The sequence below is a fragment of the Aquarana catesbeiana genome, linkage group LG01 (genome assembly GCF_042186555.1).
Source record: "Aquarana catesbeiana isolate 2022-GZ linkage group LG01, ASM4218655v1, whole genome shotgun sequence".
NCBI lineage: Eukaryota > Metazoa > Chordata > Amphibia > Anura > Ranidae > Aquarana > Aquarana catesbeiana.
The window spans coordinates 761546243-761561496 of NC_133324.1; the positions used below are offsets into that span (position 1 = coordinate 761546243).

Genomic DNA, 15254 nt, shown 5'->3' on the forward strand with positions numbered 1-15254 from the left:
ATGCCCAAAAGCGATATCCTCATGCCTTCTCACATCCACCTGATAAAATCTGGTGAATGTATGGACTGAAGACCAGGTTGCGGCCTTGCAAATTTGAGCGATAGAGGCCCGGTGATGCACTGCCCAAGAAGCACCAATAGCCCTTGTGGAATGTGCCTTGATCTGAAACTGAGGAATCTTCTGTTTCAAACCGTAAGCTTGAATGATCAATTGTCGAATCCATTTAGAAATGGTAGCTTTTGACGCTGCCTGTCCTCTATTGGGACCCTCTGGCAGAACGAACAAAACATCCGTTTTGCGAATTTGAGCAGTTGCTTCCAGATAGGCCTTGACTGCTCTTACTACATCCAAAGAATGTAGTGACCTTTCTTCCGAAGAACAGGGATCTGGAAAAAAGGAAGGCAGAACAATGTCTTGGTTTAGATGAAAATCTGAAGCCACCTTCGGTAAAAAACTAGGATGAGGGCGCAGTACCACTCTATCCTTGTGTACAATCAAATAAGGCTCTTTACAGGAAAGAGCTGCTAATTCTGATACTCTTCTAGCAGAAGAAATGGCTACCAGAAAAATTAACTTCCTTGTCAACAAGACCAAAGGAATCTGATGTATTGGTTCAAAAGGCTGTTTCTGTAAAACAGACAGAACCAAGTTCAAGTTCCAGGGGTTTAGGGGCGCCTTAACCAGAGGATTAAGACGCGTCACCCCCTGCATAAAGTTTCGGACCAAAGAATGCGAAGCAAGTGGTGGTTGAAACAATACTGATAAGGCCGAAACTTGGCCCTTGATGGTACTCAAGGCCAACTTCATCTCTAATCCCATTTGTAGAAAATCAAGGATTCTACCTATCACATATTTTCTGGGATGCCAACCCCTGGATTCACACCAGGATACATAAGCTTTCCAGACTCTATGATAAATTACTCTGGAAGCTGGCTTCCTTGCATTGATCAAGGTAGATATCACAGGACCTGAAAGCCCACGATTTTTTAGAATGTGGGTTTCAATAGCCAAACCGTCAAATTTAACGTTTGTAAGGCAGGATGGAACACTGGACCTTGAGATAAAACAGGTCTGGGCGTAACGGTGGGGTCCACGAGGAACCCACCGTCATCCTTACTATTTCTGCATACCAGGTCCTCCTGGGCCAAGCGCGGGCTACCAGAAGTACTGACTTACTTTCCTGCCTGATCCTACGAAGGAGTCGTAGCAGTAGCAGAATAGGCGGGAATGCATAAATCAGTGAGAACCGATGCCACGGAATCACCAACGCATCTATCCCGCATGTAAGAGGATCCTTTGTCCTTGCCACAAATCTGTGTATCTTTTTGTTGAATTGGGATGCAAAGAGGTCTCCATCTGGAACCCCCCCATCTTTGGCATATGGCCCAAAAGACATCGGGATGCAGGGACCATTCCCCTGGGAGTAACTGCTGGCGACTTAAAGGGGTTGTAAAGGTAAAAATTTTTTCACCTTAATGCATTATATGTATTAAGGTGAAAAAACTTTTGACAATACCGCCGCCCCCAGCCCCCCCGTTTTACTTACCTGACGCCTCGAATCTCCGCTGCTCGTTCTCGTCATCTCCATTGCAGCTCAGCCTGGTCGCTGATTGGCTGCAGTGGATGGATTGAAAGCAGCGCAGCCATTGGCTCGCGCTGCTGTCAATCACATCCGATGACGCGGCGTGCTGGGGGGCGGGGCCGAGTGATACAGCGAGCGGCTATAGCCGCCGGCTGTATCACGGGAGCGCGCCCGCAAGCACTCACCACCATGCGAGGGAGCTCGCATTAAGGTGGTTAATGCTTGCGGGGAGGAGCTGAAACAGCCGCCGAGGGACCCCAGAAGACCAGGTTCGGGGCCACTCTGTGCAGAACGAGCTGCACAGTAAAGGTAAGTATAACATGTTTGTTATTTTTTTTTTTTTTTTAATTTTACCTTTACAACCCCTTTAAATAGTCCGCCTGCCAGTTCTCTATCCCTGGAATGAAGACTGCCGATGTGCATGGCACCTGCTTCTCTGCCCAGACTAAGATCTGGTTCACCTCTCCTTGAGCAGCTCGGCTCCTGGTGCCTCCCTGATGATTGATATAAGCCACTGCTGTGGCATTGTCGGACTGGATCCTGACTGGGCAACCCTGTAGCCTGAGAGTCCAGGCTTTTAGAGCTAGATATGCCGTACGGATCTCCATAATGTTGATGGGTAGAGTCCTCTCAGTTTTGGACCATACCCCCTGGACTGCAGACTGTTCCAGAACTGCTCCCCAACCCGAAAGTCTGGCATCCGTTGTTACCACCGTCCAGGTGACCGGTAGAAAGGATTTCCCTTTCTGCAAGCTTTCGGGCATTAACCACCAATTGAGGCACTGACACACTGCATGAGACAGGTGCATCGGAAAAATCTAATGCCTGAACCCTCTTGTTCCAGGCCGACAGGATACTGTGTTGCAACAGTCCTGAATGAAACTGAGCATAGGGAACTGCTTCGAACGAAGCTACCCTCTTTCCCAGCAGCCTCATACAAAAGGCGGACAGAAGGACCCTTCTTGGTCCTGACTACCAGAATCAGCTCCCTTAAGGCAGTGATCTTTGCCTGAGGAAAAAATACCTTCTTCCTGGCTTGTATCTAGGGATGAGCTTCGAGTTCGAGTCGAACTCATGTTCGACTCAAACATTGGCTGTTCGCAAGTTCGTCGAACAGCGAACAATTTGGAGTGTTCGCGGCAAATTCGAATGCTGCGGAACACCCTTTAAAAGTCTATGGGAGAAATCAAAAGTGCTAATTTTAAAGGCTAATATGCAAGTTATTGTCATAAAAAGTGTTTGGGGACCCAGGTCCTGCCCCAGGGGACATGGATCAATGCAAAAAAAAGTTTTAAAAACGGCCGTTTTTTCAGGAGCAGTGATTTTAATAATGCTTAAAGTCAAACAATAAAAGTGTAATATCCCTTTAAATTTCGTACCTGGGGGGGGTGTCTATAGTATGCCTGTAAAGGGGCGCATGTTTCCTGTGTTTAGAACAGTCTGACAGCAAAATGACATTTTGAAGGAAAAAACTAATTTAAAACTACCCGCGGCTATTGCATTGCCGACAATACACATAGAAGTTCATTGATAAAAACGGCATGGGAATTCCCCAAAGGGGAACCCCGAACCAAAATTTAAAAAAAAAAAAAATATATAATGTGGGGTTCCCCCTAAATTCCATACCAGACCCTTCAGGTCTGGTATGGATTTTAAGGGGAACCCCGCGCCAAAAAAAAAAAGCGGCGTGGGGTCCCCCCAAAAATCCATACCAGACCCTTATCCGAGCATGCAACCTGGCAGGCCGCAGGAAAAGAGGGGGGGGGACGAGAGTGCGGCCCCCCCCTCCTGAACTGTACCAGTCCACATGCCCTCAACATTGGGAGGGTGCTTTGGGGTAGCCCCCCAAAACACCTTGTCCCCATGTTGATGAGGACAAGGGCCTCATCCCCACAACCCTGGCCGGTGGTTGTGGGGGTCTGCGGGCGGGGGGCTTATCGGAATCTGGAAGCCCCCTTTAACAAGGGGACCCCCAGATCCCGCCCCCCTGTGTGAAATGGTAAGGGGGTACAAAAGTACCCCTACCATTTCACTAAAAAACTGTCAAAAATGTTAAAAATGACAAGAGACAGTTTTTGACAATTCCTTTATTTAAATACTTCTTCTTTCTTCTATCTTCCTTCATCTTCTGGTTCTTCTGGCTCTTCTGGTTCTTCCTCCGGCGTTCTCGTCCAGCATCTCCTCCGCGGCGTCTTCTATCTTCTTCTTTTCCTCGGGCCGCTCCGCACACATGGCATGGGGGGAGGCTCCCGCTCTTCTCTTCTTCTTCATCTTCTTTTCTTATCTTCTTCATTTTCTTCTCCGGGCCGTTCCGCACCCATGCTGGCATGGAGGGAGGCTCCCGCTGTGTGACGGCGCTCCTCGTCTGACAGTTCTTAAATAACAGGGGGGCGGGGCCACCCGGTGACCCCGCCCCCCTCTGACGCACGGTGACTTGACGGGACTTCCCTGTGACGTCACGGGGAATGCCACAGGGAAGTCCCGTCATGTCCCGTGCGCCAGAGGGGGGCGGGGTCACCGGGTGGCCCCACCCCCCGTTATTTAAGAACTGTCAGACGAGGAGCGCCGTCACACAGCGGGAGCCTCCCTCCATGCCAGCATGGGTGCGGAGCGGCCCGGAGAAGAAAATGAAGAAGAGAAGAAGAGAAGAAGAGAAGAAGATGAAGAAGATGAAGAAGATGAAGAAGATGAAGAAGATGAAGAAGATGAAGAAGATGAAGAAGATGAAGAAGATGAAGAAGATGAAGAGAAGAGCGGGAGCCTCCCCCCCATGCCATGGGTGCGGAGCGGCCCGAGGAGAAGAAGACGCCGCTGGAGATGCTGGACGAGAACGCCGGAGGAAGAACCAGAAGAGCCAGAAGAACCAGAAGATGAAGGAAGATAGAAGAAAGAAGAAGAAGTATTTAAATAAAGGAATTGTCAAAAACTGTCTCTTGTCATTTTTAACATTTTTGACAGTTTTTTAGTGAAATGGTAGGGGTACTTTTGTACCCCCTTACCATTTCACACAGGGGGGGGCCGGGATCTGGGGGTCCCCTTGTTAAAGGGGGCTTCCAAATTCCGATAAGCCCCCCGCCCGCAGACCCCCACAACCACCGGCCAGGGTTGTGGGGATGAGGCCCTTGTCCGCATCAACATGGGGACAAGGTGTTTTGGGGGGCTACCCCAAAGCACCCTCCCAATGTTGAGGGCATGTGGCTTGGTACGGTTCAGGAGGGGGGGGGCCGCACTCTCGTCCCCCCCTCTTTTCCTGCGGCCTGCCAAGTTGCGTGCTCGGATAAGGGTCTGGTATGGAATTTAAGGGGAACCCCACGTCATTTTTTTTTTTTTTTAATTCTGGCCGGGGTTCCCCTTAATATCCATACCAGACCTGAAGGGCCTGGTATGGAATTTAGGGGGACTCCCACGTCATTTTTTTTTTTAAATTTTGGTTCGGGGTTCCCCTTTGGGGAATTCCCATGCCGTTTTTATCAATGAACTTCTATGTGTATTGTCGGCAATGCAATAGCCGCGGGTAGTTTTAAATTTCCTTCAAAGTTTTTTCCTTCAAAATGTCATTTTGCTGTCAGACTGTTCTAAACACAGGAAACATGCGCCCCTTTACAGGCATACTATAGACACCCCCCAGGTACGAAATTTAAAGGGATATTACACTTTTATTGTTTGACTTTAAGCATTATTAAAATCACTGCTCCTGAAAAAACGGCCGTTTTTAAAACTTTTTTTTGCATTGATCCATGTCCCCTGGGGCAGGACCCAGGTCCCCAAACACTTTTTATGACAATAACTTGCATATTAGCCTTTAAAATTAGCACTTTTGATTATTCATGTTCGTGTCCCGTAGACTTTAACAATGTTCGCGTGTTCGAACGAACTTTTTTCCTGTTCGCATGTTCTGGTGCGAACCGAACAGGAGAGTGTTCGGCTCATCCCTACTTGTATCTATGATCAGACCCAAATACTCCAGTCTTCTTACTGGTTTTAGGAAAGATCTTTCTAAGTTGAGGAGCCAACCTAGGTGTTCCAGATACTAGACTGTGGTTCTCAAGTTTCTGTTCAAACAGGCTACCGACCGGTCTATCAAGAGCAGGTCGTCTAGGTATGCTATGACAGTTATACCTTGAGCCCTTAATCTGGCCAGAGGAGGCCAAGATTTTTGTAAACACTCGAGGTGCAGTGGTTAGTCCGAAAGGCAGAGCCACAAACTGGAAATGGCGCCCTCCTATCTCGAAGCATAAGAGCTTTTGAGGAGCAGGAAAAATGGGCACCTGCAGATATGCATCTCTGATGTCCATCGATGCCAGAAATTCTCCTCCCTACAGGATGGAGACTACTGTCCGAATTGATTCCCTGCGAAAGGACCAAATCCTTAGGAATCGATTCAGATCCCTTAGATCCAGAATGGGTCTGACATCGCCATCTGGCTTTTGGACCGTAAAAGGTTGGAATAGAATCCCAATCCTTGATCCTTCGTGGGAACCACCATAATGACCTCTTGCGACAAAAGCCGCTCTAACGCTAGAAGGAGCGACTGCTTTTTCTCTGGATCTCTGGGGACATTTGATCGGAGGAAACGAGGAGAGGGAAATTCTCATCTGTCCTGAAATCCTCCTGCCAGAGCTTTTGAGAACTGTAGCAGTCTTCCCCCCACTCGAGTGAGAGGGGGCGCCCCTTCATAAAGAGGCCTTAGAGTCCTGTCTAGCAGGCTTCTTCCCCCAGGACTTCCTTGTCCCTGGGGTTGACTCTTGCTTCTTGTCCCTGACGGAAGAGGCCGTCGCGACTGCCTAGAGGCTGATGCCCCTGGCACTGGGGAAAGGGTGCGTTTGAAAGAGGGACGCTTACTCCTCTTCTTAACAGGTAAGAGAGTGCTCTCCCACTAGAGAACCTTTCGATATAATTATCCAAGTCTTCTCCAAACAACCTTGCACCATGAAATGGAAATCTAGCCAGAAGTTTCTTACATGGTGCTTCAGCTGACCAATCTTTGAACCATAAGATTCTACGCATATACACCAACCCAAGTGAAAGACGAGGGGTTTGCATGATAGAATCTCTAATGGCATCAACAGCAAAACATAAGGCCACTGGAAGGTTAGCCAACCCCTGGGCCTGCTGTTCAGGTAAAACCTTGATGACCTGCTTAACATGGTCTCTTAAGTATTGACAGACTCCGATCGCTGCCACTGCAGGTTGAACTACTGAAAATGCAAAGGAGAAAATATCCTTTAATAGGGATTCCAACTTTTTATCCACAGGGTCCCTGAGCATCTGAGCATTGTTTACAGGACAAATCAGACTTTTATTTACAGAGGAAATGGCGGCATCAACGGCCGGTATCCCCCACATGTTTATAAACATTTCTTCCATATGATAAAGTGTTGAAAACCTTTTTAGGCGGAAAAAAACGTTTATCTGGGTGATCCCACTCAGAATAAATGAGCTTTTTCAAGTAAATTATGAACAGGAAAAGCATGTGTTGTTTGAGGAGGCTTTAGTGACCCCAACGAAGTAGAGGGTTCTTTAACTGATTCAGATACGGGTACTTTAAATGTGGAGCGGACCAATCCAGCAAGGATCTGTACTAACACCTTCTCATACTGAGAAGCGAAGAGGGCCCTTCTCCACTTGATTCATCAGAAAAGGAATCATCCGTCCCATCCCGATCCTCTGAAAGGGATTTTTCTCCCCTATCCCAGAGCTCCTTCCTGAGGGTCCTGGGAAACAGAGGAAGGCCTGGTGCGTCTTTTTTCCACTGAGTGAAGATGCAATTACGGCCATTAATCTTTCCTCTAAACCATTAATGGTTGAGGAAAAAAACCTCCTGCGTAATGTATACAGGGGCTGAAGTGCCAGAAGCAGGTGTAGCCCCTGACCCCAACGGCCCTCCCTGGCTAGCCGTCCCTGGCCCCTAAGGGGGGGAAGGTGCTGCAGAAAGGGAGTCCTAAGAACCTGAAGGAGATCCCCTAGAGCCTCTAGTTCTTGGGGTATTTGAACCTCTTCTACACATAGTGCAAAGCAACAAGGTGGAGGTATCACAAATGAACACTGACTGCTGAGCAATGTAGTCCGGCAAAAGCCCTGATACCAAATGCCCAGTCTAGTGTTTCTTTAGTAAATGCTGCCTAGGAGAATGCCTGAGTCCCACCTTACATGCGAACGTCAGCTCTGTGTCCCTCCAAAGGCTGTGTGCACCTGCAAAGTATGCCTCTATAGCCTTGCAGCCGGCGATCTGGGCGTCTAAGCATGCTGGATGCTGCGATGACGCTCCGCCCCCCCCCCCACTCTCCAGCGCCCCCCCCCCCTCGTCTTTTAAAAAAACGTGCGCTTCCCGCGCAAGCCGACCCTCCTGGCAAGCATGGAGGAAAGGCTGGGGGTGGGGCAGGAAGGAGAGAGGCTGGCAGTGATGGGGCCTGCACGTGGCAAAATGGCGGCGGTGATGAAAGTGCGGTATATTACCGCCTCACAGACCACCTGCGGCCTCCCCCTATTCTGGGGGGAATATCCAGAGGAGAACCCCCCATCCTACCTGAAGCTCGGCAGGAGGAGCTTGTGCAGTGTGAAACACTGAGATAGACATCAGCATGAGAAGGTATGTGCTCTTGGCAGCCCCCGGTGGCGACAATAGGCATAGCATGCATTTACCTTAAAGGAGAAAACCTACTAGAATTAAAAAATTCTGTGGAATCTCCCTTACCTTATCCAGCCGCAGGGTTCTGTTATACAGACCCAATCTTCACCTCTTACAGTGGGCTCCGTTTGGAAAAACCTTCAGAGACTGGGGCCCCCTATGGATAGGGGGATCCGCAGTTCTGGGCCTGTAAAGCACCCAGCCAGAAATAAGGCTAGAAAAACCATTTTCTGATATGCGGGGTCCAGCTCTCTAAAAAGAGGAAGCGTTACAGGTAAAACCTCGTTTCTTCGGACACGAGGCCCGGGTACCATCCAATTCGGCCTAGAAAGGACACTTTGAAATGGATCCGGTTCGCCTGGCTTGCCCCAGTATAGGATATAGGATATAGGATATAGGATATTCCCTTTGGAGCTCAGCACAGGGCATCTTTACACATCCAACACCTAAGACACTGGCTAAAAAACTGGAGGCATCCCTGCAAGAGGAGGGATTATATAGGGGGTTGAACTTCCTGTTTAGGGTGTGACCAGGGTCCAATCACCTAGTGATACCCTATATAACCCATCAGTAATTACTGAGGCTCTGTGTCCCGTGATGTATGAGAAAGAAATTACATTATTGTTGTAGGGACGGTTTCTATAACATAATAATGAAGCTTTCCAATGCGCATTCACAATGTAAGCCTTGATTCTACAAGTGTAGCACTGTATCATGTGAACACTTTTTGCCTCACAACTATGAAAAAGAAGAAGATTTTATCTGCTTATATTTTGCCTTCACTGGTTCCTCTCGGATCGTCCTATGTAATAATAATTAAACAAACAGAAAACGCACAGGCATATACAGAGAAAGCCGCTGGCAGAGACAGACACACTGTGCACTGAACAAACTAAACAAAATTCTGATGTGCTAATAAGAATACAAACCACATTAAAAGTGGTTGTAAAGTCTCAAGGTTTTTCACCTTAATGCATTCTATGCATTAAAGGTGAAAAAACATTTTTGCTGCAGCTCTCCCCCAGAGCCCCCCCCCCCTTTTACTTAAAAAAAAAATTATTATATATATATATAAATAATCTCTTTAAAAACCTGCACAAATGAAACCACAGTCCCATTAAAAAAAGTGACATCCAGTGCTGTGTGATGAGGAGTGTCAGAAAGCTTCTATCTTTACCACGTGGGCCATCACCAGTAGTTAGATGGACTATTATCAAAATCCATGGAGTCAGAGTCAGATATGCCTGTAAACAGATATGCCCATATAAAAATGTTTTATGGATTCACACTATTAAACGTAAAGTGCAAGGCTACGCAAATGAAGACCATAAAAACAGTGCTGTGTATACACAACATAGTAGTAAACAAATCTAGATATTCATAGTTATAGTTACATAGTAGGTGAGGTTGAAAAAAAAGACACAAGTCTATCAAGTCCAACCTATGTGTGATTATAAGTTAGTATTACCTTGTATATCCATGTATATCCATGTATGTTGTGGTCGTTCAGGTGCTTATCTAATAGTTTTTTGAAACTATTGATGCCCCCACTGAGACCACTGCCTGTGGAAGGGAATTCCACATCCTGGCTGCTCTTACAGTAAATAACCCTCTACGTAGTTTATTGTTACACCTCTTTTCTTCTAATTTTAATGAGTGGACATGTGTCTTGTTAAACTCCCTTCCGTGAAAAACTTTTATCCCTATGGTACCAGTACAGTATTTGTAAATTTAAATCATGTCACCTCTCAGGCATCTCTTCTCCAGAGAGAATAAAGTTCAGTGCTCGCAACCTTTCTTCATAACCAATATCCTCCAGACCCTTTATTAGCTTTGTTGCCCTTCTTTGTACTCGCTCCATTTCCAGTACATCCTTCCTGAGGACTGGTGCCCAGAGCTGGACAGCATACTCTAGGTGCGGCTGGACCAGCGTCTTGTAGAGTGGGAGAATTAAATCCCTTTATCCCTGGAGTTAATCCCTTTTTTAATGCATGCCAATATTCGGTTTGCTTGGTTAGCAGCCGCTTGGCATTGCATGCCATTCCTGAGCCTATCATCTACTAGGATCCCCAGGTCCTTTTCAATACTAGATTCCCCCCAGAGGTTCTCCCCCTAGTGTATAGATTGAATTCATATTTTTGCCACCCAAATACATTATTTTACATTTTTCTACATTAAAACATCATTTGCCATGTAGTTACCCACCCCATTAATTTGTTCAGATTTTCTTGCAAGGTATCCACATCCTGCGGAGAAGTTATTGCCCTGCTTAGCTTAGTATCGTCCGTAAATACAGAGATTGAACTGTTTACCCCATCCTCCAGGTTGTTTATGAATAAACTAAATAGGATTGGTCCCAGCACAGAACCCTTTGGTACCCCACTACCCACCCCTAACCATTCCGAGTATTCCTCATTTATCACCACCCTCTGAAGTCACCCTTGTAGCCATGTTTCAAACCATGTACTCACAGTAAACGTTTATGGGGAACAGTGTCAAATGCTTTTGCAAATCCCAGAGATTATGTACAAGCTTGGCAACGTATCATGCTTTAGCTAGGCCTAGTCATAATTGACATCATCCGGGGAACAATGGTCTACATAAGGATATTGTTTGCAGGCCTATCCGACTCCATAATAGAGTCCATAGATTCTGGTAAGAGTCCATCCAACTACTGGTGATGGCCCACGTGGTGAATATAGAAGCTTTCTGACACTCCTCCTCATCACACAGCGGTGTGTACCACTTTTTGATGATTGGGACTGTGGTTTTATTTATGCACATTTTAAAACTGACTTATTTATATAATTTTTTTCACACACGTTTTTTCATTTAATAATGTGGTTTGTATTAGCGCGGCAGAATTTAGTTTATTTTGTCCTATGTAGTGCCCACATATGTTATGCTGGGACTCCATGACTGAAAAAAATTAAATCCAATCAATGAAAAAAGCAGGCTGGAGGGGGCGCATGCGCGGCTTGTAAGATGGTGGACATGTGAGAGCTAAGCTCCGGTCCCCGTCTCCTTGTCTGAGGCTCCTGCTCCACTACACAGCTACCTACCACCCCAGCACCAATCGCAGCCAGAAGTGCCGGGTACTCCATGGGCAAAATCGGTGACCAGAAAAACAAATTATCTCTGGTTTTATTCCACCGCCTCTGTTCCGGCCTAATTAGCACATGGAGCGATACCTCCTTAGGCCACAATCCCCAGCCTCTAGTATCCTGTCAAATCTGTCAGTGTTTAATCTGTTGCAGATGGACCACATACCCCAGCAATCCCAGCTCACAGACTCTACAGCAATGGAGATTGTTGTTGTGCTTGATAAAAAACTACAAACCCTGCTTCAGGATTTGACTCACAATGGGACTAAGGAGGTTGGGAAAATTGCACAGGAACTTAGAGGCAAGATTGATCAACTTTGTGAACGTACTGATACCCTGGAAAGCAAATTTGATGATCTTGTCCAATATGGTCATGACCTTGAGGAAGATAGCACTGCCCTTAAAAAACACACAACTTCAACAGCAGCAGGAAGATTTGGAGAACAGGGAACACCGCCAAAATCTCAGAATTCGTGGGATTCCAGAGTCTATTAACGATAAAGAGCTCTGCCAGTATCTTCTGGCTCTATTTTTCACCCTGGCACCTCATATACCCGATATTGATTGGCGCCTGGATAGAGCCCACAGGTCATTGGCTTCCAAACCACCTCAGGGCTCCAACCCAAGAGACGTTATCATTCGCTTTCACTACTACAAAAGCAAAGAAGCTCTTACTAATCGCCACCCGTAACAAGTCTTGCATAGACTTCAAGGGCGCCAAGATTAAAATCTTCAACGATCTCTCATCCATTACACAATCTATGCCCCGTCACCACACATTTACAAAACCACCAAGTTGCCTATAGATGGGTATTCCCCTTCCGCCTATCTGCTTCTAAGGATGGTGTGCAGTTCTCTCTAAAAGATCTTCATGAAAGCAAGGCATTCATCCGTAACCTAGGCCTTCCGCCTATTCCTGAGGAGGACCTTCAGATTCCTATTCAGATTGCAAAGCCACTCCTGACACCGGCCAAGATCTGGACCCCAGTACGTCGGAGATCGCAGAAAGCGTCTACAACACCTCAACGGGCTGCTCCTTCCAGTTCCCTACCTGACGACTGAAAGCAGCTGAAAATTATTCTACTTTTTCCACGAACAGTCTACATTTGATTAGTCCGTGTTTGGGACTCCAGTACGTGAGTCGTTCATTTATACCTAGAAGACCCTTTCCCGCTCTCCTGAAGTACTCTGTTTTTTTTTTTCCCCGGTTAAATTCTTATCTCCTATTAGATCTGGTTATGTGCTCCCTAGACCGTTTGATCTTGCAGGTAGCCATGCACCTCACCAATATTCAAGGCAACCGCCTTGGATCCCTGAAGAGGTTTTTTTTTCCTTCAGGCCTCCCCCCCCCCCCCCCCAAATATAGATTTATGAAGTTTTCAAAAAAATTAAAAATAGGGCAAGGCCCCCAGTTTACAATAGAAGCCATCAACAGCGGTGGTCGCAGCCTCCTTTATATTTATTTTGGTACAGTAACTAGATTGTAAGCTCTAACGAGCAGGGCCCTCTGATCCCTCCTGTATTGATTTGTATTGTAAGTGTACTGTCTGCCCTCATGTTGTAAAGCGCTGCGCAAACTGTTAGCGCTATATAAATCCTGTATAATAATAATAATAATAATGTACTTCAGTACAGTCAGTGTTCATATTGAAGATTTTGCAAGTGACTTTTGCTGTCTTCCTGTAACTACAAGGCTCTACTATTGTTAAATGTATACATATGTGTGTCAAAGTATACGGGCAGCCCATAATCTAATTTCCAGACAGTTACTATAACTTATCCATAAGGGGGAAGAAAGAAAGGGGGGGAGGGAAGGGAAACGGAGAGGATGGTGTTAGACTAAGCTTGTATTTTTGGCTTAGGTCAGTCTTAGTCTTCAGTCTTTAAGCTAACGTATTTATCGGCGTATAACACACACTTTTTTCCCCTTAAAATCAGGGGAAAATCGTGGGTGCGTGTTATACGCCGATCCACGCTAATTGTGATCTATCGGAGCGATCGCCGCCGACATTCACATAGCGTTTAGTTTTAAATATAGCACCACGGAGTTCAGAGGGACTCGGCGGAGCTGAACGAGCGCCGCCGAGATCACAGTGACTGGGCGGAGCCGAGATGCACATAGCCGAGTGTTCTCGGCTCTTCTCGGCACCGTTCACAGTCACGCCCAGTCCCGCCATTGGACCTGTGTTATGTCCATCATAGGGACTGGGCGTGACTGAGCGGCAACGAGAAGAGCCGAGAACACTCGGCTATGTGTATCTCGGCTCCGCCCAGTCACTGTGATCTCGGCGGCACTCGTTCAGCTCCGCCGAGTCCCTCCGAACTCTGCGGCGCCAAATTTACACGCTTTGTGTATGTCGGTGGCGATCTGTCCAAGCATGTAATGGACACTGGGGGCAAGGCTGCACTGACCACTGGGGCAAGGCTGCACTGGGGCAAAGCTGCACTGACAAGGCTGCACTGGGGCAAAGCTGCACTGACAAGGCTGCACTGGGGCAAAGCTGCACTGACAAGGCTGCACTGGGGCAAAGCTGCACTGACAAGGCTGCACTGGGGCAAAGCTGCACTGACAAGGCTGCAATGGACACTGGGGCAAGGCTGCACTGACACGGCTGCAGATGGACATGATAAGGCTGGATTGATGGGCATTTAAATGTAAGTTTTTTTTCCTTAAACTTTACTCCTAAAAGTTTTTTTCCTTAAAAATCCCTCCTAAACTTGGAGTGCGTGTTATACGCCGATAAATACGGGTAATTTTCATTTACTCAGGTCTCGTATAGGGCCTTACCCTCTTCTGAAAATATGAACATGTTCCATGGATCCCATGTGTTCTTGAAAGTTTCATGTCTGTCTTGTGCCGATAATTCAGGCCTTCTACAATGTTTTTCTTTCTCAATGCTATTAAAAGGGGTTGTAAAGTTAAATTTTTTTTTTTTTTTAAATAACAAACATGTTATACTTACCTTCACTGTGCAGCTCGTTCTGCACAGAGTGGCCCCGAACCTGGTCTTCTGGGGTACCTCGGCGGCTGTTTCAGCTCCTCCCCGCAAGCATTTACCACCTTAGTGCGAGCTCCCTCGCACGGTGGTGAGTGCTTGCGGGCGCGCTCCCGTGATACAGCCGGCGGCTATAGCCGCTCGCTGTATCACTCGGCCCCGCCCCCCCGGCGCGCCGCGTCATCGGATGTGATTGACAGCAGCGCGAGCCAATGGCTGCGCTGCTTTCAATCCATCCACTGCAGCCAATCAGCGACCAGGCTGAGCTGCAATGAAGATGACGAGGACGAGCAGCGAAGATTCGAGGCGTCAGGTAAGTAAAACGGGGGGCTGGGGGCGGCGGTACTGTCAAAAGTTTTTTCACCTTAATGCATAGAATGCATTAAGGTGGAAAAATTTTTACCTTTACAACCCCTTTAACTTTTTTGTTTTGTTTTTTATATCTTTTGATGATATATCTTTTTCAGCAGGCTTTTTTTTTTTTTTGTTTTTTTTTTGGCCTTTTCTGGGTTACTCGATGCACCCTCCGTTGCATCATTTCAACAAACCAACCTCAATATATTTTCTGTTCCATGCACTGTAGATTTGTGTCCATTTCCCTGTTACCTGAGTTAACATTGAAACTTATCATTATGATTTATAATGGCTCTTAAAGTACTTTCCTGTAATGTGAAGAGCTTGAAATCCATTCAAAAATATGAATAGCTTTGAGGGAAATCAAGGCCTCAGGAGCAGATGTAATTATAGTCCAAAAAAGAGAATTTGGAAAAAATTAAGAATCGCGCTACCCATAAGATTCTGACCCAGAATCAAACTAACATGTATGGACCAAATCTTATAAAGAATCCCCTGTGGGTGTGATCATAAATACAAAAAGTGTGATTACGAATCAAAAAAAAAAAAAAAAAAATTATATAAATCCACAGACATCTAATCAAATGATA

At 46.6% G+C, this 15254-nt stretch overlaps 1 protein-coding gene across 1 annotated transcript in view; it reads right to left on the bottom strand.

Annotated features, from left to right (window-relative positions):
- LOC141127696 (transmembrane protein 192-like) overlaps positions 1 to 11689 on the bottom strand; it is a 69902-nt gene extending 58213 nt beyond the window's left edge. Inside the window, exon 1 of the mRNA XM_073614435.1 lies at positions 11644 to 11689. Coding sequence (XP_073470536.1) covers positions 11644 to 11689 — 46 coding nt within the window. The remainder of the gene's footprint in view (positions 1 to 11643) is intronic.
- Between the last annotated feature and the right edge of the window lie 3565 nt (positions 11690 to 15254).